The 25,368-nt window shown below is 45.1% G+C and overlaps 1 protein-coding gene across 1 annotated transcript; it reads right to left on the minus strand.

Annotated features, from left to right (window-relative positions):
• Positions 1–1,134: 1,134 nt before the first annotated feature.
• On the minus strand, positions 1,135–20,670 carry LOC121291760 (zinc finger protein 271-like). Its single transcript, XM_041213280.1, has 4 exons — positions 20,631–20,670; positions 14,999–15,750; positions 7,875–7,919; positions 1,135–4,928 (listed from the first exon to the last, which is right to left on the minus strand). The coding sequence occupies exon 4, from the start codon at positions 4,463–4,465 to the stop codon at positions 3,614–3,616; it is 852 nt and encodes a 283-aa protein (XP_041069214.1). The 5' UTR covers positions 4,466–4,928; positions 7,875–7,919; positions 14,999–15,750; positions 20,631–20,670; the 3' UTR covers positions 1,135–3,613.
• Between the last annotated feature and the right edge of the window lie 4,698 nt (positions 20,671–25,368).

A 25,368-nucleotide genomic window follows, 5' to 3' on the forward strand; every position in this document is an offset into this window, starting at 1 on the left:
CAAGAGGAAACATCCTCTCCATGTCCACCCTGTCAAGTCCCCTCAGAATCTAAAAGGTTTCAATCAAGTTTAAACACAAACATGCTGTAAAATGAGTGAAGAAATTATCCTGTAGATGTTTGCACACTGCATTGATCATGAAGCCAATCAGATCACAATGTACCACCCTGAAATAAAACTGCTTCAATTGGTCACACACAATTTTTAAATGTTTGCTTTAGTAAATCTCCTTGAGAAATATGCAATAACAACAAATGCACTGGTTGTGGAGCAGAGTTTACACTCTGTGTTAGTTTTAACAGCGTAATTCTGCTGAAATTACCATGTCAGGAATTTTAAATATAAATTTTATCAAGTATTCAGTGAACTTCCATGATCTTTAACATTGATTTGTTAAACATCACCCAGGAAGCGGGTACCAACCACACAAATGAAATCACAGCCCCAAATGGGAATAATGAGAGTAGCAAGCTTCTGCTGATTGCTGGAGTAGAAGGATAGGAGGGGGAGAGAGAGATAGGAAAAGAGAGAGGAGAGAGAGGGAGGATTGAAGAGGAAAGAGTGGTTGGAAAGAGGACAAAGAGGAAAGAGAGGGGAGGTGGGTAGGAGAGATGTGAAGTGGGGAATGGAGGAGACAGAGAGCAGAGGAGTGTAAATTACTCCCTCTCTCCTTTGCCCCTCCCTCCTGTACATGTGCTGGTCCCACCACTGCACCCCATCGCTGCCTTGGACGCTGCGGGTCTTCCTCTTCTGATCTGCTGTCGAACACATCCGTGGCTACACATCCCACACTGATGTTGTCAGTTTGAAAGCCTCCGAGGACGAAGAATGCTATTCCCACACTAGAAATCTCTGTCAAACATTTACCAGGAGGAACTGAGACAGCAGCTGCAATAAGTGAGGTTTTATTCAGATGGGACAATGACAAGTTTAAATCCCCACCTGATCTGCTGCTCAAAGTTGCCTCCGTTTCACCAGTCAGTTTCCCAAGCTTTAGGAAACTCATGTTACTCCAGAAATATTTGGAGCAATTTGAATTTTAGACAATGTTCCATGTGGTGTGTAAAATGATCACTGCCCTCAAACCTCTATTTACATATGATGACATCAGAGGTCATATTAATATATGAACCAGAGTGTATAAAGGGCTTTATTCAAATATCCCTCTGTTCATAAATAGAAAAAACATTACACTATTGTTTACAACTTACTGCATATGTATAATCTGTAAAGAAAATTATCACACATGAACACAAAACTGTTTGTTCTTTCTAGTCTGTTCCAGTTTTGTCTCTCCCTACACACACATTGCACACACAATCTTTAAAGTGTTCAGGTCTTCTTATGGTACGTGTGTGAGTTGTTGTTGGCTGTTCATCCGGTGTCTGCTGGTTCCTGAGGTGATGTCTCTCTGGGGAATGTTGTTGCCGTGGCGAGTGTTGTTGCTGTGGTAATTGTTGCTGCTGATCAGCTGTATTTGTTGGGGAACGGTTGACCTCTGGGACTGATGGTCGTTCAGTTCCTTGCTCAGTTGGTGAAATCAGATCTGCCTCATCAGCTGTCTGCTGTGAAGGAGCAGCTTCTCCAGTTGCACATAGATGTCTACGGATGTGACAATAGATCTAGTCGTTCACTTTCGCCGTGTATGATCGAGGTGACAACTTCTCCACACAGGACCCAAGTTGCCAATGAGCTGACTTTTGTTGAGTGCCTTGAATGTTTTCACTCTGACTGGCTCTCCAACTCTCAGCTCTGGCAATGATTTGGGCAGCTTTATCAAAGTGAAATTTGTAGTTTCACTTTGATTTTGTCACTCACTCCCTGTTACTACTTCTGGCCCCAGTAGTTTTTTAGTTGTTGGAAGAGTGGTTTGGGTGCTGCATGACATTAGTCACTGGACTGGGCAACTTTTCATGCTTTCAGTAGGTGTGTTTCTCCACTCTAAGATTGCCTTGTACACATCTGTACTGGATCTAGTCAATTATTTGATGATCCCTTTGGCAATTTTCACCGCTGCCTCGGTCTTTCCATTTGACTGGGGATAGTGTGGAGATGATGTTTGGTGCTGAATTTCCCAATCGGTCATCAAGTGTCTGAATTCTTCGCTCGTAAATCAAGGGCCATTGTCACTCATCACAATATCAGGAATGTCATGACGACTGACGTGTGCTTTCAGGCATTCTAGTCTCACTGGTAGTTGTTGACGTCAGCTGGTCTAACTCCCAGTCGTCTGAACAGTAGTCGACTGTGCCGAGGTAATCAGTTCCAGTGACAGTGAAGAGGTCTACTCCAAGCTTCATCCATGGTATGTCATGAATCATGAGCAGCTCTTTACCTTGCTTAGCTTGATGTTCATTACAAACACTGCACTGGCTGATGTGGTCCTTAATCTCATTGCTCATGTTTGACCAGCAGAGCACTTCTCTTGCCTTCCTCAGACTTTTCTCATCTCTTTAGGGATAATGACCCTAGTCCTTTTGTAGAAGATGCCATCTTGGGCAATCACTTCATCTCTGTCTGTCCAATACATTCATACAGCAATAGGTGTGTCCTTGATGGTTTCAGGCCGTCCTTTCATCACAACTTCCTGTAACATTTGAAGAGTTGTATCTCATTGTGTAGTTTGCTGGATCGGAGCAAGACACTTGTCTGTCAGATTCAGTGTCTCTGCTGGGTTGATGACTTCCAGAGCACGTCGTGCTGTTGCTTCTTGTTGAATCTGGAAGATTTCACACTCTGTACCAACACCATCAACTTCCTTCAAAGAGAATGCAGCTCTCAACAGCATGTCAGTGATGTACATCTACTTCCCTTGCCTGCACTTCACTTCCAAATGATATCTCTGCAAATGAAATAACGATCTTTGCAATTGCTTTGAAGCAGATAGAAACAGTTTGAAAAAGTGCTTTAAAGTAGCTTGTGGTCAGACACTACCATCATTTTCTCTCTTCCTAACAGGTACTGGTTAAAATGCTCACAAGCAAACACAATAACCAGGCTCTCTTTCTCAGTCTGTGTCCTTTAGTTTGTGTTAACGCTCTGGATACAAACACAACTGGTTGTCCTTGCTGCATGAGGGTTGCTCCAAGTCCTGTTTCACTGGCATCTCACTGCAGGGTGACTTCATCAATGACATCATCATATCTCAGCACTGGTGTTGTCACTAGTTGTTTGATGTGAGTGAAAGCTGTTCCTTATTCTGTGCCCCAATATCACTGAACACTCATTGCAGTGAGATTGTGTAGACATTCACACTCTGACAAAAAATTGGGAAAGAACTTGGTTAGGTAGTTCCTGTGTGGGTTCGCTGATGTTCCAGGAGGTCCAACAATTGTGTGAAATTTTTATTACAGAATTCACACCAATAGGGTTTCTCCCCTGTGTGAATGCATTGACGGACCAGGAGATACACTGACTGTGTGAAAGTCTTGTCACACACCTCACACCTGAATGGTTTCTCACTAGCGTGAATCTGCTGGTGCTTTGGGAGATCGAAGGAGTGGGTCACAAATACCACACCTGAAGAGTTTCTCTCTTGTGTGTATCCTCTAGTGTCCCAGAAGAGTCGAAGATGTGTGACAAAAATTTCATCACAAACCTGACACTTGAAGGGTTAATCCCTTGTGTGGTTCCTCTGATGGAACAGGAGGCTCCATGACTGCGAGAAAGATCTGTCACACACTTCACACGTGAATGGTTTCTCTCCAGTGTGAGTGCGGTGGTGTGCGCGGAGGCTTGATGACACCGAAAAGGATTTGTCACACACCTCACACATGAACGGTTTCTCCCCTGTGTGAATCCTCTGATGGAGCAGGAGTCTTGATGAATCAGAGAATGATTTGTCACACGCCTTACACTTGAACAGTTTCTCTCCTGTGTGAGTGCGTTGGTGTGTCCGGAAGTTCGATGAGTCAGAGAATGATTTATTACACACCTCACACATGAACGGTTTCTCCCCTGTGTGAAGGCGTTGGTGTGCGCGGAGAGCTGAAGATAACAAGAATGATTTGCCGCACACCTCACATGTGAATGGTTTCTCCCCTGTGTGAAGGCGTTTGTGTCTGCAGAGGTCTGATGATAACGAGAATGATTTGTTACACACCTCACAGGTGAATGGTCTCTTCCCCGTGTGGATGTGTTGGTGTCTGCGGAGGTGTGATGACCGTGAGAATGATTTGTTACACACCTCACAGGTGAATGGTTTCTCCCCTGTGTGAATGCGTTGGTGGACAAGGAGGGTTGAGGACTGCGAGAATGACTTGTCACACACCTCGCACGTGAATGGTTTTTCCCCTGTGTGAATGGGCCGGTGATTCACGAGGCTTGATAACTGTCTAAAGCCCTTGTTACACACCTTACACTTGAAAGGCTGTTCCCCAGTGTGAATGCGGCTGTGATTCATGAGTGTCGATGACTGTGTGAAAGCTCGGTCACACACCTCACACTTGAATGGTTTCTCTTCCATGAAGCTTGTGTTAATGGTTCTACAACAGATGCACCTTGTGCGTTAGAAGATCTTATAAGCCTGTGGAGTCCTCACACTTGAACAGCCTCTCTCCTATAGGAATGAGTCAGTGGTTCATGAGACTCGATGAATGATTGAAGCTCTCACCACACTTGGAGTCACTCACACTTCTTCCCAGCCTCACCCTGACCGATTGCCCACAGCCCAACCTTCAGAAAGGTTGGTTCTGATGGAAGGCTCCACACCACTGACCAGTTTCAGATTTGATGATATGTCAAAGCTCCCCTGACCCGACTGATTTCCAGATGATGGTTTTACTGGCCAACCTTCTCTGTGTTGAGCAATGCTGTGAAGGGACTGGATGTCTTTCCACAGTTGTGTAATTGTTCCTTGGGTGATGATCAGGATCTATCTGCGGTGTCTATCCTCTCTGTATTCTCTGGTGTAGTATGGTGCAATCCTTCTGTAAAACAGGAAAAGGAAACATGATTTCCTTCAACTCCCTCTCCTCCTTTGCTGAAGGGGCTGACTCCTCAGTTTTTATTTATACATTCACGAGATGTGGGTGTCGCTGTCTAGGCCAATATTTAATGTCCATCCCTAATTGTCCTTGAGAAGATGATGGTGAGTTACCTTGTTCAGCTGCTGCAGTTCATATGGTGTAGGTACACTCACAGTGCTGTTCAGGAGGGAGTTCCAGGATTTTGACCCAGCGGCAGTGAAGGAATGGAGATATATTTCCAAATAAGGAAGGGTTGTGACTTGGAGGGGAACTTCCAGGTGCTGTGATACCATGTATCCTTGACCTTCTCGGTGGTAGGGTTCATGGGTTTGGAAGGTGCTGTCTAAGAAGCCTTGGTGAGTTCCTGCAGTGCATCTTTTAGATGGTACACGCGGCTGCTACTGTGCTTCGGTGGTGGGAGGAGTGAATGGTTAAGGTAGTGAAAGGGGGGTCATTCAAACGGGCTGTTTTGTCATGGATGGTGTCGAGCTTTTTAGTGTTAATGGGGCTGCACTCATCCAGGCAAGTGGGGAGTATTCCGTCACACTCCTGACTTGTGCCTTGTAGATAATGGACAGGCTTTGACGAGTCAGGAGGTGAGTTACTCACTGCAGAATTCCCAGCCTTGGACTTGTCCTTGTAGGCACAGTATTTATATGGCTAGTCCAGTTCAGTTTCTGGTTAATGATAACGCCCAGGATGTTGATGGTGGAGTATTACAGCGGATCAGATCTAAGCTCCACAGTCCTGCAACATCCACATTCGTGAATGGTGGTGCACAATTAAACAACTAACTGGAGGAGGAGGCTCCACGAAGTATCCCCATCCTCAGTGATGGAGGAGCCCAGCACATCAGTGCAAAGGACAAGGCTGAAGCATTTGCAACAATCTCCAGCCAGAAGTGCCAAGTGGATGATCCACCTTGGCCTTCTCCTGAGGTCCCCAGCATCACAGATGCCAGTCTTTAGCCAATTCTATTCACTCCACGTGATATCAAGAAACGGCTGAAGGCACTGGAAATGGCAAAGGCTACGGCCCCTGACAACATTCTGGCAATAATACTGAAGACATGCGCTCTGGAATTATGCTCCAAAACCCCAGTTTTGAGTTGCTAGATCTGTTTGAAATCTATCCCATTTAGCAAGGTGGTAGTGCCACACAGCAGGATGGAGGGTATCCTCAAATGTGAAAATGGGACTTCGTCTCCACAATGACTGTGTGGTGGTTACGACCAATACTGACATGGACAATGCATTTTGCGAGAGATAGATTGGTGAGGATGAGGCCATGTAGGATTTTACCTTGTGCTGGTTCCCTCACCACCTGCCACAGACTCAGTCTAGCAGCTATGTCCTTTAGGACTGGACTGGGCTAGTCAGTCAGTCATTGTGATACTGAACCCCTCTTAGTGATGGACATTGATTTCCCCACCTAGAGTAGACTCTGTGGCCTTGTTATCATCAGTACTTCTTCCAATTGGTCAGTTGGTGTTCATCATGGAGGAAGCACTGATTCATCAGCTGAGGGGGCGGTTGGCAGGGGGTGGGGTTTAACCAGCAGGAGGTTTCCTTGCCCATATTTGACCTGATGTCATGAGGCTTCATAGGTTCAGAGTCAATGCTGAAGACTCCCAGGGTAACTCCCTCCGGACTGTATACCACTGTGCCGTCTGTCCTGCTGGTGGGACAGACATATCCAGGAATGGTGATGGTGGTGTCTGGAACATTATCTGTAAGGTATGATTCAGTGAGGATGATTATGTGAAGCTGTTGCTTGACTAGTCTGTGAGACAGCTCTCCCAATTTTGGCACTAGCTCCCAGATGTTAATAAGACTTTGCGTGGTCAACAGGGCTGGATGTGCTGTTGTCATTTCCAGTACCTAGGTCGATGCCAGGTGGTCCATCCAGTTTCATTGCACTGTGACTTTGTAGTGGTTTGCTAGGGCATTTAAGAATCAACCACATTATTGTGGATCTGGGCTCACATGTAGATCAGACCAGTTAAGGGCAGACCCCATATTTGCAAATGCCGTAAGGGCAATGGAAAAGACAGTCGCACAGAGTGTAAAACGGGCTATCAGGTTCACTATGAGCTTGAGTCATGCTTGCAAAGACCAATCTTACTCTTTGAATATGTGCTTCATATAAAAATAATCAGGGGACATGTTATTTCAATGGAGATTTTGAAATTTCTCCCCCTGTTTTCCAAGGCTATTTGAAGAAAACACACCGGACAGGAAGTGCCAGAAGCCAAGAAAAATATTGCTTCAGTGTAGCTGATTGAAGGGTTCTGGTAAATTTGGTACACTGCACTCACTCAGTGTGTGAGCTATCAGCCACAGCACTGGGCAAAACTATCAAATCCAAGCCCAGGCTTTTGGGAAAGGCCGAGGCCTTCAGGTAAAATTTAAAGAAATTTCCGAGGAGGCGGCTCTCCCTCAGTCCTGCCACTCCGACTGGGAACATCCCCTCAGAGGAACTGTATAAATTACAGTCCAGAGCATAAAAACAGTGTCCAACACACAGACAGAACTGACCATTCACAGTCCACAGGATAATAATCAGCTCCCAACACACACACAGAACTCACAATAGGAAATCAGTAAGAATCCTCAGACACTCTGCACCTCCCAGATAATTACACCTCACCTTCTCATATTCAGTAATGACCCATCAACAAAAACTCAGCCTGTAAATCAGAAGAATAAACACACTCAACATCCAACACACAGCTCCAGTCAAACAGTTCAGCACAAAGCACCCAGTAAACAGCTGTCTCAGCTGGATCTTCTCACACAGCATAAGGGGCATTTCCACACCTGATTCCCCACAGGATAGTCAGACTGCCTGAACATTAATGTGGATATTATGTGACGTAATTATTATAAATTCTGTTCCTTCACTCACCATCTCCTCACTTGGTTTTCAGTCCCTACAGGAAGTGAACCAGCTCTGGAAGAGGAAGAGGAGAGAATGGGCAGAGTGGGTGGGCTCTCTGATTGACATCTCTCACAACCAATCCAAATATTTCTGGAGTAACATGAATTTACTGAAACAAAAACAAAAATAGCTGGAAAAACTCAGTAGGCCTGACAGCATCTGTGGAGAGGAACACAGTATACATTTCAAGTCCATCTGACTCTTCATCAGAACTAAAGAAATATAGAAATGTGGTGAAATAGCTGGTTGAGCAGAGTGGGACTGGTAGAGCTGGATAGAGGGCCAGTGATAGGTGGAGATAACCAAAAGATGTCATAGACAAAAGGACAAAGAGGTGTTGAAGGTGGTGATATTATCTAAGGAATGTGCTAATTAAGGGTAGAAAGCAGGATGAGCAAGTGACAGATAGCCCTAGTGGGGGTGGGGGGAAGGGATCGAAATAGGCTAAAAGTGGAGATAAAATGATAGATCAAAATAAATTTTAAAATAGGTGGGAAAAGAAAAATATATATTTTTTAAATTATAAATTATTGGAAAAAAGGGGGATCGGAAAGGGGGTGGGGATGGAAGAGAGAGTTCATGATCTGAAGTCGTTGAACTCAATATTCAGTCCGGAAGGCTGTAGAGTGCCTTGTCGGAAGATGAAGTGCTGTTCCTTCAGTTTGCATTGAGCTTCGCTGGAACATTGCAGCAGCCCAAGTATGGACATGTGGGCTTGAGAGCAGGGTGGTGTGTTGAAATGGCAAGCGATAGACACGTCTGGGTCATGCTTGCAGACAGACTGAAGGTGTTCCACAAAGCGGTCACCCTGTCTGCATTTGGTCTTTCCAATGGAGAGGAGACCACATTGGGAGCAGCGAATGCAGTAGACTAAATTGAGGGAAGTGCAAGTGAAATGCTGCTTCACCTGAAAGGAGTGTTTGGGCCCTTGGACAGTGAGGAGAGGGGAAGTAAAGGGGCAGGTGTAACACCTTCTGCGATTGCATGGGAAGGTGCCGTGGGAGGGGGTTGAGGTGTAGGGGGTGATGGAGGAGTGGACTAGGGTGTCCCGGAGATAACAATCCCTGCGGAATGCCGCCAGGTGGGGTGAAGGGACGATGTGTTTGGTGGTGGCATCATGCTGGAGTTGTCAGTTTCCTGAAGTTTGGGAAACTGACCAGTGAAACGGAGGCGACTTTGAGCAGCAGATCAGGTGGGGATTTAATCTTGTCATTGTCCCAGGTTGGTACCAGCTTCCTGGGCGACGTTTAATAAACCAACATTAAAGATTGGGAAACTTCAATTTATGCTTGATGCATTGATACATTGAAAATTCCCGATACGGTCAATTTCAGCTGGATTACGCCGACAAAAACTATTGAAAAGTCTCGGCCACAATCTGTGCACTTGTGGTTGTTGCATATTTGTCAAGGAGTTTTACTAAAGAAAATACCTATTGAAAAATGGTGTGTGGCCAATTGAAACAGTTTTATTTACTGGTGGTACATTGTGATCTGATTGGTTTCATGATCAATGCAGTGTGTGAACATCTATAGGATAATTTCTTCCGTCATTTTACAACATGTTTGTGTTTCAACTTGATTGAAACCTTTAAGATCCTGAGGGTTCTTGACAGGGTGGACATGGAGAGGATGTTTCCTCTTGTGAGAGAATCTAGAACTAGGGGTCACTGTTTAAAAATAAGGGGTTGCTCATTTATAACAGAAATAAGGTGAAATTTTTTTCTCTCAGAAGGCAGTGAGTCTTTGGAACTCTCTTCCTCAAAAGGCAGTGGAAGCAGAGACTTTGAATATGTTTAAGGCAAAGCTAGACAGACTCTTGATTAACAAGGGGGTGAAAGGTTATCAAGATAGTCAGGAATGTGGGGTTGAGGTTACATTCAGATCAGCCATGGTCTTTTTGAGTGGGGGAGCAGGCTCGAGGGGCTGAGTGGCCTACTCCTGCTCCTAATTTGTATGGTCGTGTGTATGTTCAATAAATTGTGGGTGAGCTTTTTACAGGGAACCCAGAGCCTGAGGGATTATTCGTTTGGCCCTGACAACAACTTTAGTCCATGTTCATGGAATAATCCATCTGGTGTTGGACTTGAACCCACAACCTTGTTCTCTGAGTCACAGGGTTGTGTACAAGTCCCACTCCAGGACTTGAGCACAAAAAAAATCATGGCTGACACTCCAGTGTAGTACTGAGGGGTGGAAAAGATTACAGAGATAGGGAGGGGAGAGGCCACTGGACGGATTTGAAAACAAGCTCAAAAACCTCACTAAAACTAACACTGAGCTTTCCAGGGAAGAGTGGGTTGTTCCTCGAGTTTTATTCCTGACAGACTGTTAGAACTGTGCCTAAACAATAGAACTTTCATGAGTGAATGAAAGCAGAATGGTTAATCAGCAGTACTGATTGAAGACAATCCCTTAAGATGTCCATTCCAACTGACACCAGGGACTTTACCACCTTTCACAGCTTCAGGAACCCAGACACAAAGACAACACTGACACCTGCAGCTCTAACTAGTTATCACTTTAAATCAAATCAAACTTTGTCTGCCAGTTTACTGGGGGAAAAGCATCCTGTACACAGCTTTGGGACTTAACCCCTTAGAAACTGAATCCCATACAACAGACATATGATCAGTTACTGTCAGCCGTGACTTAGTTAGCACTCTCGTCTCTGAGTCAGAAAGTTGTGGGTTTAAGTCTCACTCCAGAGACATGAGGACTGAGGCTGACACTCCAGTGCAGTACTGAGGGAGTGCTGCACTGTCAGAGGTACCATCTTTCAGATGAGTTAAACCAATGGCCCCATCATCCCTCTCAGGTGACTGTAAAAGATTCTATGACAGTGTGTCAAAGGATAGCTGGGGAGTTAGTCCTAAATCGTGGCCAATTTGGATCCCGCAATCAATATCACAAAAACAGGTTATCTGGTCAATATCACATTGCTGTTTGTGGGAGCTTGCTGTGCACAACTTGGCTGCCATGATTCTTAACTTATAACAGTGACACAATTCAAAAACCACATCATTGGCTGCAAAGTGGTTTCAGATGCCCTTAGTTTGTGAGAGTTGACATATACATGAAAGTCTTTCTTCCTTTGGGAAACATTATGCTTCCTGTAAACTGGAAATTATAAATCCATTGATGGAGAAAGTAAACCAGCCCACAGTGACATTTACCAAAATATTGTGTATAAAAGTCTTACTGTCGGCTCCTGAGTGTTTCAGTGAATAGGAACATACATGCTGATAAATCAGGTAGTTTGGGTTAAGTTGAAAAAGTGATTTTATTGTGACTTATAAATCTGTAAGATTTTAAAAGTCTTAAAAAAACTTATAAATCTAGAAGATTGATAAAACAGCAGACAAATAACAACACAATATTCAGCTTACACCAAACTCTGAATCAACCAAAATAATAAAGCATTTGAAAGAGACTCAAGATCTTTCCCAGAACATGAAATGAATCTTGGGAGAGTGTAAGGTGAACATATCACAATTATTACATCGAGATATGATGGGCTGAGGGAAGTCAGGTCTGTAGAAACTCACCCCCACTCCCTCACCATACTCAGGATAGTAGTCCTCCCAGACAGGAGAGTACAAACATTCCCCATGGTATTAGTCAAACACCCGTCATCTGAAGACGATCTGTCTATAATTCACATCACCGATTTTACCCCATACCCACTCCTGAGAGCTGGCTCACTTTACCAGCACAGCATTAAAATTCCAGCTCGGGTTTTCAAGGGAGATGTCAGGAAGGCAGGTTAGTGCAGGACTCCCTTAGCGTGTCTCACTCTTTGACTGATAATCAGTTCCGAATACTGCTGAAAGTGATGGTTGATCTGGGGAGTGCAGCCAGTCAAGTCCATGGCACCACAGCTGGGGGCACAAAGATGACTGGAAGAACAATAGTGGTAGGAGATAGGATTGGGGAATAGACTGGCATTTCTGCAGCCACAGGTGTGAATCCAGGGCGGTTTGTTGCCTCCCTGATGTCAGAGTCAAGGATGTCGCTGAATGGCTGCCAAGCACCCTGGGGGGAGGGGAGGGTGAACATCCAGGGGCCGTAGTCCACATCAGTACCAATGATACAGGTAGAAAGAAAAATGTGGTCTTGCAGTCAGAATTTATGGAGCTAGGTAGGAAATCTGCAAGCAGGATCTCAAAAAATAGTAATCTCTGGATGAATCCCAGTACCAGGCACAAGTGCGTATAGAAATAGGAGGATAAAGCAGATGAATGTGTGGCTGGACAGATGGAGCAGGATGGAGGACTTTGGACTCCTGGGACATTGGGATCAATTCTGGGGGAGATGGGACCTATGTAGGCCGAGTGGGTAACACTCTGGTAACAATGCTGGTCGTATTGGGGAGGGTTTAAGCTAATTTGGCAGGGGGTGGAAACCAAGAGATCATACCAGAGAGGAACACCAAGGTTCACAGAGTATTGGGAGAGACAGATAGCACTACAGTACTAAATAGTAAGGTATTAGGTGGCTTCAGAGTAAGACGGAATATAATAAAGCCTAATCAGGGTTACAGTGCATGTATATGAATATGCAGAGGGTGGTAAATAAGATCGATGAGTTGCCAGTGCTGATTGCTATGTGGAAATATGATGTTGTGGCTCAAAGGAGGGTGGGACTGAGTTTTAAATATTCTTGGATACAAGTTGCTCAGGAAAGATAGGGAAGGAAGGAAAGCAGGAGAGGTGGTAGTATTAATCAAGGAGAACATTGCAGAACTGGAGAGAGACAATGTCCCAGAGGGGTCAGGGACAGAAACTATTTGGCCAGAGGTAAGGAACAAATAAGGTGCAGTTACATTGATCAATGCCATCCACAGGTCACAAACTAGTGGGAAAGATGTAGATGAACAAATTTGCAAGGAAATAACAGAGAGGGCAAGAACTGTAGAGTACTTAAATGGGAGAATTTAATTATCCGAATATAGTGGGATTGTGGTGGTATAAAGAGCAGAAAGGGGCAAGAGTTCCTGGAGTGTGTTCAGGAGAATTTTCCATTGCATTATGATTCCAGTCCAATGAGAAAGGAGGCATTGCTGGACCTGGTTCTTGGAAATGAAAGGTCCAAAAAGATCAAGTGTCAGTTGGAGAACATTTAGGGGACAGTGATCATTGTATCATGAGGTTTAGACTGGCTATGGAAAAAGACAAGGAACAATCCCGAGGAAGAATAATTAACTTGGAGAAAGCCAACTTCTATGGGGTAAGAATGGATCTGACCCAGATAAATTGGAATCATAGGTTGGCAGGAAAAACGGTAACTGAACAAAGGGCTGCCTTTAAAGAGGAAATAGATCAGGCAGAGTCAAGGGATATTCCCACAAAGGGGGAAAGGCAGGCAAAGAAATTCAGAGCTCCCTGGATGACAAAAGAGATGGAGATTAAAATGAAGAAGTAAATGTGTTTTATGACAGATGTCAAGTGGAGAATACAATTGAGAACCAGGCTGAATATCAAAGGTCAGAGGGGGTTTGAGAAAACAAATTAGAAGCAAAGATAGGGTATGAGAAGATTCGAGAAGCTAACTTAAAAGGGAATCAAAAGTCTTCTATAGGTATATAATAGCAAAAAAAGGAGTGGGCTCATTAGGGACCAAGAAAGGCATTTATGCCTGTGGCAAGGGGCATGGCTGAGGTATTAAATTAAGTGTTAATAAAGGAAGAAGATGCTGCACAGGTCATGGTGAAAGACATGATCATTCGGTCCTTTTAATACATGTACCTTGGATGTTAGATCTTTAGAATTCCCTCCTTAAACTTCTCTGCATCTTCATATCTCTCCCCTCCTTTAGGACCCTCCTTAAATCCCACCTCTTTGACCATTTTTTTGGTCATCTCCTCCTAACATCTCCTTCTTTGTCTTGGTGTTAATTTTTCTCTGATTATTTCCCTATGAAACACTTGGGATGTTTGACTATATTAAAGTGCTCTATAAATACAAGCTGTTGTCCTCTCATATTCCTTCCAATCCTCAAGGTACTGACCTGGAGTACAGACTGTGGACATTGATTGGCCTCTAGTGCTGTTCCAGTGGCCATTCAGCATGTGTAGACCCAGACAGTGAATGTTGTGAGACAATGGAGACTGTCACAGAGAGACACATCCTGCCCTCCCCCAGACTTCCCAGCTGGGGTCACTGATGAGGAACGGGATCCCTGGCTGATTCTCCCAGAGATGCTAAGGCTAATTGAAGTCCATCCATTACTACCTCAGAAATGGCTCCTCTCCCGGGTGCTTGTGCTGGTAGATCAGAAGCTGAAATCTTTCTAACCACTGAGTATCTGACTGCCTTCTTGGTCAGAGTGAGAGTCAGTGAGTGACTCGTACCTGACGCTGCACGGAGAGGATGCTGAGTTTATACAGGAGCTTCTATACATATTGATGTCTTCTTTTGGTTATGTTTGGTGATTTGGTCAAAGGTTAAATTGCCTTCTTGAAATGACTAGATTGATGACAGGAGATGTTTGAGACAGACACTGCTGAGACAGACAGTGCTTTGGAACAACAGCTCGCCTGTGTGAGCACTGGAGGGTAAACAACACAGACAACACTCAGCGTAATGAAAGTATGTGACCCGGCTCCAAGTCCATGTGGAGATGTTGGTGTATGGCGAGAGAGGAGGAGTAGGTGAAACTATCCTGACACATGTCACACTGGAAGGGTTTGTCTCCCGTGTGGGTTCCCTAATGTTCCAGGAGATATGACAACTATGTGAAGGCTTCATTACAGAATTCACACTGATAGGGTTTCTCCCCTGTGTGATTGTATTGATGGACCAGAAGACATGCTGACTATGTGAAAGCCTTGTCACACACCTCACACCTGAATGGTTTCACCAATGTGTGAATATGTTGGTGTGTGCGGAGGTTCAGTAACTATGAGAATGATTTGTCGCACACCTAGCAAGTGAATGGTTTCTCCCCTGTGTGAATGCATCTGTGATTCATCAGGCCTGACAACTATGCAAAACTCTTGTTACACATCTCACACTTGAAGGTTTTCTCCCCTGCGTGAATCCTATGGTGCGTCAGGAGATTGGAAGATTGGGTGAAAGACATCCCACAAACCTCACACCTGAAGGGTTTCTCCCCTGTGTGATTCCTCTGGTGTCTCAGGAGGCTCGAAGATGTCTGGAACACTTTATTGCAAATCTCACACTGGAAGGGTTACTGTCTTGTATAGATTGTCTGATAGTTCAGGAGGATCAATGACTGTGTGATGGCTTTGTCAAACACCTCACCCTTGACTAGGTTCTCCACTGTGTGAATGTGTTGGCGTGTGCGGACTGAGATGTGTGTGACGATTTGTTGCATTCCTCACACTTGAATGGTTGATCTTCCATGTGGCTGTTCTTGTCTTGACAGTGGATTTTTCAGATGCCTTGTGCGTTGAGATTTTATGAGCCTGTGGAGCCCTCCTCACACACCTCACACTTGAACAGGCTCTCACCTGTAGGAATGAGTCAGTGGTTCATGAGGCTCGATGAATGTTTGAAGCTGTCACCACACTTGGAGCCACTCACACTTCTTCCCAGCCTCACCCTGACCGATCACCCACAGCCAAACCTTCAGAAAGGTTGCTTCTGATGGAAAGTTCCACACCACTGACCAGTTTCAGATCTGATGATATGTCAAAGCTCCCCTGACCAGACCGATTTCCAGATGATGGTTTCACTGCCCAACCTTCTCTGTGTTTAGCAATGCTGTGAAGGGACTGGATGTCTTCCCACAGTTGTGTAATTGTTCCTTGGGTGATGGTCAGGATATTTCTGCGGTGTCTATCCTCTCTGTATTCCCTGGTGTAGTACGGTGCAATTCTTCTGTAAAACAGGAAAAGGAAACATGATTTCCTCCAACTCTCTCTCCTTCTTTGCTGAACTCCTCAGTTAGAGACTGTTCCACAGTGAGTGCCAGTCTGCTATTCCCCTGTGTGGGGGATCAGATGCAAATCCTTTCTTTTTCCTCACTTGTCTGTCTCACACCTCTGTTTCCAGTAGGGACACTGGATAGTGACCTGAGCAGACACTGTGGCTACTTTCTTTCCTCCACCCAGACCCCATCTTTCCAGGCACCATGAGGACAATGGAAAAGACAGACAGGCGGAGTGTAAAAACTGAACTTGCCGCACTCCGTTCTCTCAGGTCCAACCCTGACTTCGTCATCAAACCCACTGACAAGGGTGGTGCTGTTTTTGTCTGGCGCACTGACCTCTACCTCGCGGAGTCTGAGCGTCAACTCGCAGATACTTCCTTCTATCTCGCCCTAGACCATGACCCCACCACTGACCATCAAGCCATTGTTTCCAGGACTGTCACTGACATCAGCTTCTCTGGAGATCTTCCCTCCACAGCTTCCAACCTCATAGTCTCTCAACCTTGGACAGCCCACTTCTACCTTGTACCCAAAATCCACAAACAGGACTGCACCGGCAGACTAATCATGGCAGCCTGTTTCTGCCCCACGGAACTCATTTCTTGCTATCTTGACTCCATTCTCTCTCTCCTTGTCCAGTCTCTTCTCACCTACATCCGCGATTCATCTCACACCCTACATCATATCAACAATTTCTAGTTCCCTAGCCCCAACCACCTCCTCTTCACAATGGATGTCCAATCCCTCTACACCTCCATCCCCCACCAGGATGGTCTGAGGGCCCTTAGCTTCTTCCTTGAACAGAGGCCCGAACAATCCCCGTCCATCACTACTCTCCTCCATCTGGCTGAACTTGTTCTCTCACTGAACAATTTCTCCTTAAACTCGTCTCACTTCCTCCAAATAAAAGGTGTGGCTATGGGTACCCGTATGGGCCCCAGTTATGCCTGTGTCTTTATGGGGTATGTGGAACATTCATTGTTCCAGTCCTACTCAGGCACCCCCCCCAACACCTCTTTCTCTGGTACATCGATGACTGCTTCGGTGCTGCTTCATGCTCTCGTCTGGATCTGGAAAAATTTATTCATTTGGCTTCCAATTTCCACCCCTCCATCATTTTCACATGGTCCATCACTGACACTTCCCTTCCCTTCCTTGGCCTCTCAGTCTCAATTTCTGGTGATAGACTGTCCACCAATATTCATTACAAGCCTACTGACTCCCACAGCTACCTCGACTACAGCTCCTCACACCCTGCTTCCTGTAAGGACTCCATCCCATTCTCTCAGTTCCTTCGCCTCAGTCGCATCTGTTCTGATGATGCCACTTTCAAAAACAGTTCCTCTGACATGTCCTCCTTCTTCTTTAACCGAGGTTTTCCACCCACGGTGGTTGACAGGGCCCTCAACCATGTCCGGCCCATCTCCCGCGCATCCGCCCTCACACCTTCCTCTCCTGCCCAGAAACATGATAGGGTCCCCCTTGTCCTCACTTATCACACCACCAGCCTCCGCGTTCAAAGGATCATCCTCCGCCATTTCTGCCAACTCCAGCATGATGCAATCAACAAACACATCTTCCCTTCACCCCCCCCCGGCGGCTTTCCGCAGGGATCGTTCCCTCCCTGGTCCACTCCTCCATCACCCCCAACACCTCAACACCCCTCCCACGGCACCTTCCCATGCAACCACAGAAGGTGTTACACCTGCCTCTTTACTTCCCCTCTCCTCACTGTCCAAGGGCCCAAACACTCCTTTCAAGTGAAGCAGCATTTCACTTGCACTTCCCTCAATTCCCTCTACTGCATTCGCTGCTCCCAATGCGGTCTCCTCAACATTGGAGACACCAAACGCAGACTGGGTGACCGCTTTGCAGAACACCTTTGGTCTGTCTGCAAGTATGACCCAGACCTTCCTGTTGCTTGCCATTTCAAATCTCCACCCTGCTCTCAAGCCCACATGTCTGTCCTTGGCTTGCTGCATTGTTCCAGTGAAGCCCAACGCAAGCTGGAGGAACAGCACCTCATTTTCCGATTAGGCACTTTACAGCCTTCCGGACTGAATATTGAGTTCAACAACTTTATATCATGAACTCCCTCCTCCATCCCCACCCCCTTTCCGATTCCCTTTTTACCAATAATTTATAATTTTTCTACAAATATATACTTTTTTCTTTTCCCACCTATTTTTAAATTTATTTTGATCTATTGTTTCATCTCCACCTTTTAGCCCATTTCATTCCCTTCCTCCCACCCCAACCCCACAAGGGCCATCTGCCACTAGCTTGTCCTGCTTGCTACCCTTAATGTCCCCATTAACACATCCTTTCGATAATATCACCACCTTCAACACCCCTTTGTCCTTTTGTCTATGACATCTTTGGCAGTCTCTTCTTGGCCTCCACCTATCGCTGGCCCCCTATCGAGCTCTACCTGTCCCAACCACCCCGCTCTACCAGCTTATATTTCATCTCATTTCTATATTTTTTAGTTCTGATGAAGGGTCATATGGACTCGAAACCCTCTCCGCAGATGCTGTTAGACCTGCTGAATTTTTCCAGGTATTTTTGTTTTTGTTCTAGATTTCCATCATCCTTTTGCTTTTATCAGAGTGTAAAATGGGCTATTAGTTCACTATGAGCTCGAGTTGTGCTGGAAAATACCAGTTTTATGCTTGGAGTATGTGTTTAATATAAAAAAGACTCGAGAAATGTAAATTCAATGGAGATTTTGATATCTCTCCCCTTGTTTTCCAAAATTATTTGAAGAAAACACACTGGGCAGGAAGTGCTAGAAGCTAAGGAAAATATTGCTTCAGTGTAGCTGATTGAAGGGTTCTGGTTTATCCTGGGAAATTATCCTGCATTCAGCTATCAGCCACAGCACTGGGCAAAACTATCAAATCCAAGCCCAGGCTTTTGGAAAAGGCCGAGGCCTTCAGGTAATACATTTAAAGAAGGCATTAAAAGATATTTCAATAAATGTGTCTCCAGGTATGAGAGCCAAATTACTCTGGTGCTGGATTAACAACCAGAGATTGTGAGTTCAAATCCAACCACGGAAAGTTACATACATAGAATTACAGTGCAGAAACAGGTCATTCGGCTCAATTGGGCCATGATGGTGTGTTTCACATGAGCCTCCTCTCATCCCTCTTCATCTCACCCTGTCAGCATATCCTTCTGTTCATTTCTCCCTCATGTGCTTATATATTTTTCCCTTAAAAGCACCTATGCTATTTACCTCAATAATTCCATGTTGTGAAGGTGAATTTAATAAAGTTTGGAATTTGTGGAACAGAAACAAAATAAAAAAACAAAAATTTTCAGGTTGTCCTAAAAACCCAAAAATTGTCCTTCAGGGAAGGGAACCTGCTACAGCTGCCTGGTCTGGTCTATGTGACTCCAGTCCCACACAACATGGATGACTCTGAACTGCCCGAGCAAACAATGATGAACAGTCACTACAAAGTCCAATTATAAGAGGGAAATCAGATAGATCTGGACAATCCTGGCATTGTGTCAGAATAAGATTAGGGTGATCTCAGCCCAGTGAAATCTGTAAAGTCTCTCTTACCAAGGTCTGAGGACAAGTACCCAAGCGAGGAGAGCTGCCCCACAGACTGGTCAAGTAGCAGTGATACTCACTGAATCGTATCAATCTGGTAACATCCCAGACTCCTCCGTCACCATCCCTGGGTATGTCCCATCCCACTGGCAGGTGGGGAAGTCTCAATTATGACTCCATGGAGTCTCATGGCTTCAGGTCAAACAAGTTCAAGGAAAACTTCCACTCCCCTCCTGATGAATGAGTACTTCACCATGTTAATCATCACTAGGGAAGTAGACTAAGGACAAAACCCAACACTGGGTATCCATGAGGTGCAGTGAACCATCAGCAGCAGGATTGTTTTCCACCACAATCTCACAGCCCGGCACAGCCCTCATTCCATGATTATCATCAAACCAGTGGATAGACATGTCAGGAGCAGCATTGGCTTCCTCTCTGCCTCTTGCCTCTCTGTCCACTGCCTCCTCTCAATCTGGGCTGAGATCGGGAATTACCCTCAGCCCCACGCCCCCCCACCTTGGCAATGCAAGGAGGGGGACTGCAGCCTGAAGGTGCATCCTTCAGTGCTCCTTGACACACTGAGTTTGAACTAGTGTGCAGTCATTCCGACCCTGGTCTGCTGCCAGTTATAGGTTATAACCCAATCTCCCCTTACAATGAGTCTGCCCCCTCACTGGGGACAGTAGTTCATTGGCTGTAAAGAGCTTTGGGACATTTGGTAGTCGTGAAAGGCTCTACATAAATGCAAGCCTTTTTTTTTCTTTTCTGAGGAGCTTACAGAAATGGGGATGGGTGGGGGGAGGTGGGTGGGAGGCCTTGGATGGATTTGAAATGACAGGAAACATCCAGATCCCAACACACAGACAGAACTGACCATTCACAGTCCACAGGATAATAACCAGCTCCCAACACACACACACACAGAACTCAACAATAGGAAATCAGTAATAATCCTCAGACACTCTGCACCTCCCAGATAATTACACCTCACCTTCTCATATTCAGTAATGACCCAGCAACAAAACTCAGCCTGTAAATCAGAAGGGAAATGCTTCCAATAAACACACTCAATATCCAACACTCAGCTCCAGACAAACAGTTCAGCACAAAGCACCCAGTAAACAGCTCTCTCAGCTGGATCTTCTCACACAGCATAAGGGGCATTTCCACACCTGATTCCCCACAGGATAGTCAGACTGCCTTAACATTAGTGTGGATATTATGTGATGTAATTATTATAAATTCTGTTCCTTCACTCACCATCTCCTCACTTGGTTTTCAGTTCCTACAGGAAGTGAACCAGCTCTGGAAGAGGAAGAGGAGAGATTGGGCAGAGTGGGTGGGCTCTCTGATTGATGTCTCTCACAGCCAATCCAAATATTTCTGGAGTAACATGAGTTTCCTGAAGCTGGGAAACTGACCAGTGAAACGGAGGCGACTTTGAGCAGCAGATCAGGTGGGGATTTAAACTTGTCATTGTCCCATCTGAATAAAACCTCACTTATTGCAGCTGCTGTCTCAGTTCTGCTGGTAAATGTTTGACAGAGATTCCTAGTGTGGGAATAGCATTCTTCATCCTCAGAGGCTTTCAAACTGACAACATCAGTGTGGGATGTGTAGCCTCAGATGTGTTTGACAGCAGATCAGAAGAGGAAGACCCACAGCATTCTAGGTAGCAATGTCGTGCAGGGGTGGGATCAGCACAGGCAAAGGAGAGATGGATGAATGGCCTACTCATGCTCCTATTTCTTATGATCTATCCTTTTCCTCTCCTCCTATTTTGCATCTTCTTCCTTTTACCTCCGTCTGCTCTCTCTCTCTCCTGGTAATGCAGAGGGTTACATGCAGGCTAAACTCCCCAAGAGTAGCAGGTAATAAGCAGACCAAAAAGCCCCAAAAAGCAGATCAGAGAAAAGCACTGTAGTCCTACCAAATCCTCTTGAGAATTGTAGACAACCAGTCAAGTAATAGGAGAAAACGGCTCCATTCTCAACCATGTTGGAGCCCAGCACACGAGCGCAAGACACAATGTTAAAGTGTCTTCAGACAAAAATGATGAGTGGATGATCAAAACTCGCCTCCTCCTGAGGTGTGGGGAGAACTTGTACACAGGGGAATAGCAAAGTGGCACTCACTGTGAAACAGTCTCTAACTGAGGAGTCAGCCCCTTCAGCAAAGGAGGAGAGAGAGTTGGATAAATCATGTTTCCTTTTCATGTTTTACAGAAGGATTGCACTGTACTACACCAGAGAATACAGAGAGGATAGACACTGCAGATAGATCCTGACCATCACCCAAGGAACATAGTTGCACAACTGTGGGAAGACATCCAGTCCCTTCACAGCATTGCTCAACACAGAGAAGGTTGGACAGTGAAACCATCATCTGGAAAGCAGAGGAGCTTTGACATATCATCAGCTCTGAAACTGGTCAGCGGTGTGGAACCATCCATCAGAACCAACCTTTCCGAAGGTTTGGCTGTGGGTGATCAGTCAGGGCGAGGCTGGGAAGAAGTGTGAATGGGCTTAAAGTGTGGTGAGAAATTCAATTCTTCATTGAGCCTCAAGAACCACTGACTCATTCCTACAGATGAGAGACAGTTCAAATGTGAAGTATGTGAGGAGGACTCCATAGGCTCACACGACCTCCTAATGCATAAGGTGCATCTGTTGTACAACTGTTAATACAAGGACATCTACATGGAAGAGAAACCATTCAAGTGTGAGGTATGAGACAAAATTTTCACACAGTTAGGGAACCTCCTGGTCCATCAGGATCCACACAGGGGAGAAACCCTTCAAGTGTGACGTTTGTGATAAAGCTTCTGTGGCATCTTCAAGCCTCCTGATACACCAGAGGATTCACACTGGGGAGACACCATTCAGGTGTGAGGTTTGTGAGATGGTTTTCACCTGATGTTCCAAACTCCTGATGCACCAGACGATTCACAAAGGGGAGAAACCCTTCAAGTGTGAGGTGTGTGACCGAGCATTCACACAGTCATTGAACCTCCGTGCACATCAACGCATTCACACAGGGGAGAAACCATTCATGTGTAAGGTGTGCAACAAATCATTCTCGAGCTCATCGTTCCTCTGCAAACACCAACCTATTTACGAGAAACTGTTCACTTGTGAGGCAGGTGACAAAGCCGTCTTGGAATCATGGCGCTTCCGTGAACACCGACACATTCACACTGGGGAGAAACCATTCACATGCAAGGTGTGTGACGAATCATTCGCACTGTCATTGTCCCTCCACATACACCAACGCATTCACACCGGGGAGAAACCGGTCAAGTGTGAGGTGTGTGACAATACTTTCACACAGTTAGAGAACCTCCTGGTCCATTAGAGGATCCGTCAGAGGGAGAAACTCTTCAAGTGTGTGGTTTGTGATAAAGCTTTTGTGACATCTTCGAGCCTCCTGATACACCAGAGGATTCACACAGGGGAGAAACCATTCAGGTGTGAGGTTTGTGAGATGGCTTTCACCCAATGCTCCGAGCTCCTGATGCATCAGAGGATTCACACAGGGGAGAAACCCTTCAAGTGTGAGGTGTCCAACCAAGCATTCACACAGTCATCGAACCTCCATGCACATCAATGCGGTCACACGAGAGAGGTGTTCACTTGCAAGATATGCAACAAATCATTGTTAACCTCATCGATCCTTAGTGCACATCAACACATTCACACAGTGGAGAAACTGTTCAAGTGTGAGGTGTGTGACAAAGCTTTCTTGTGGTCATCCAAACTCTTGCTCCATCAGAAGATCCACACAGGGCAGTAATCCTGCAGGTGTGAGGTTTGTGATAAAGATTTCCTGGTGTCTTTGACCCTCCTGGGACACCAGAGATCCACACAGGGGAAAAACGCTTCAACATTTGTGACAAGTCTTTCACCCAAACCTTTGAGCTCCAGAGACATCAGCAGATCCACACTGCACCTTAAGCAGAGAAAATGCTGATTGAAAAACATCACAATGCAGAACACATTCGTGAGGAGTTAAAAGAGGCTGGAAGATTTGCCTAGCTTGGAGCTAGCATAAGAAATAACAGTGTAAACCTCATTGTGAAAGATAGTTCTGGGATTAGATGTTACCTGGCTGGGAACGTAAATGGGAGCAACCTTTTTGGAAGCTGAGAGCAACTGTGAACTAAGCAACTGTGTTCTAAGTTCTGTAACTCCTGGAGAGTGTGAGATGCGATAAGTAAATCATTTCTTGAGTTTAAAGTATAAGTTGTCTTCAAAAGAAAATATTGTTTAGTCAATTGTGTTTTTGTTTGGAAATGTGACAGTAAAACATGAAATCTCGACATGTCATCCTTTCAGCTATTAACTAGAAGTTTAAATTTCTCTTTAAAAGTGATCAGTCTCCACAGAGCTCGTAACCTGAGAAGGGGCCCAAGTGCCCCCATTGTCACTCTCTCTGAAAGTTCCCAGAGCTCGGTGTTAGGACCCCTACTCTTCCTGGTATATATCTGTAGTAACTGTACCTTTAAGGAATGTAGTGCCTGCAGCTTTAAGACTTATTGTACCGTATAGTATCACATGATAGTGTGAATGAATCAGCCTGAAGCGTGGGGAGCCTCAGTGGTGGAGTTTGTGTCCAGTTCTGGAAGCATGTAACTGCTGCTGAAGCCTAAATAAAGTTCACTGTTTCCTATAAGAAACATATCCGGAAATTCAAGCCCATAACAACTGGCGACGAGGATAAATTAGTTCCAGTGCTGACCCTTGCCCAGTGAATGACAATATCAGATGAAAGGGAAAATATACTCACCGGGTATGCCACTTTTTCGCAGGATCAACCCTTTCGACTCATCCACAGAGGACTGTAGTCAATATATCGAACACTTCAGTTTCTTTTTCCAAGCAAATGAAATAACGGTGGAAAAAAAAAGCAAAGCAATTTTTCTAAGCATCTGTGGGAGTAAAATTTATAATTTAATCTGTAGCTTGACAGCCCCAAATGCTCCTAATTCGAAGACCTTCAGCGAATTGATAGAACTCGTAAAGGGTCATTTTCAACCCAAACCCTCCATAATCACTCAGAGGTTGATATTTAATTCGAGACTGAGTGCCCCAGGAAGACCATAGCAACATACATAGCAAAGTTGAAACAGCTAACTGGACATCGTGACTTTGGGGAGACCCTAAACGATATGTTAAGGAATTATTTGGTCTGCAGTGTGCACAATGATGCTATTCAACAATGGTTGTTAGCTGAAGTAAATATCGATTTTAAAAGAGCATTGGAAATAGCGTTTGTGATGGAAAGCACCGACTGGGATTCGCATGCCTTACAGGGTGTACAAAATGGCACCGTTTTCCAGTTATGGCAGGAACAGACCACCAGGTGTGGTGCAAAAAACCAGGGAGTCAGCCGCAAAGTGGGTGACAGTCCCTGCTATCCAAAAATTTACAAAATATACAGGAACCAGCTCAGCAGCAAATCTGAAAATGAATTGTTACCATTGTGGAAGTAACCATATCCCTGAAACTTGCTGTTTTAAAGACGTGGAGTGCCATCATTGTCATTAAAGAGGGCACATACTGAAGCAATGTAAAGAAAGATTGAGACAGGTTCCCAGGCAGTAAAGTAAGCTGATCGAAATACATAATGTAGAAGAACCAGAAACCACTAATTCACGTGTTTATTCTCTTTTTAATGTGAAAGTAGGGAAAACAGAGCCAATCACTGTTACTCTGCAGGTCAATGGAAAACTTTTGATTATGGAAGTGGATACCGGGGCATTAACCACTCTGGTGGGGGAGCACAGATTCAAATATTTAAACAAGGGTACTCAACGATTGTATATGAAGCAGATTTCAGCCAAATTGAAAATGTATACTGGTGAAGTCATACAGGTGAAAGGTATTACTACTGTACCTGTTTATTACAAGCACCAGATAGCAATGCTCCCTGTGATTGTAGTGGAAGGTGAAGGACCAAGCCTTCTAGGTCATGATTGGTTAAAATATATTAAACTAAA

The sequence above is a fragment of the Carcharodon carcharias genome, chromosome 19 (genome assembly GCF_017639515.1).
Source record: "Carcharodon carcharias isolate sCarCar2 chromosome 19, sCarCar2.pri, whole genome shotgun sequence".
Taxonomy (NCBI): Eukaryota; Metazoa; Chordata; class Chondrichthyes; order Lamniformes; family Lamnidae; genus Carcharodon; species Carcharodon carcharias.

Coding starts and splice junctions, on each gene's coding strand:
- LOC121291760 (XM_041213280.1), bottom strand. CDS start 4,465: ATGGAAGAGAAACCATTCAAGTGTGAGGTGTGTGACCGAGCTTTCACA.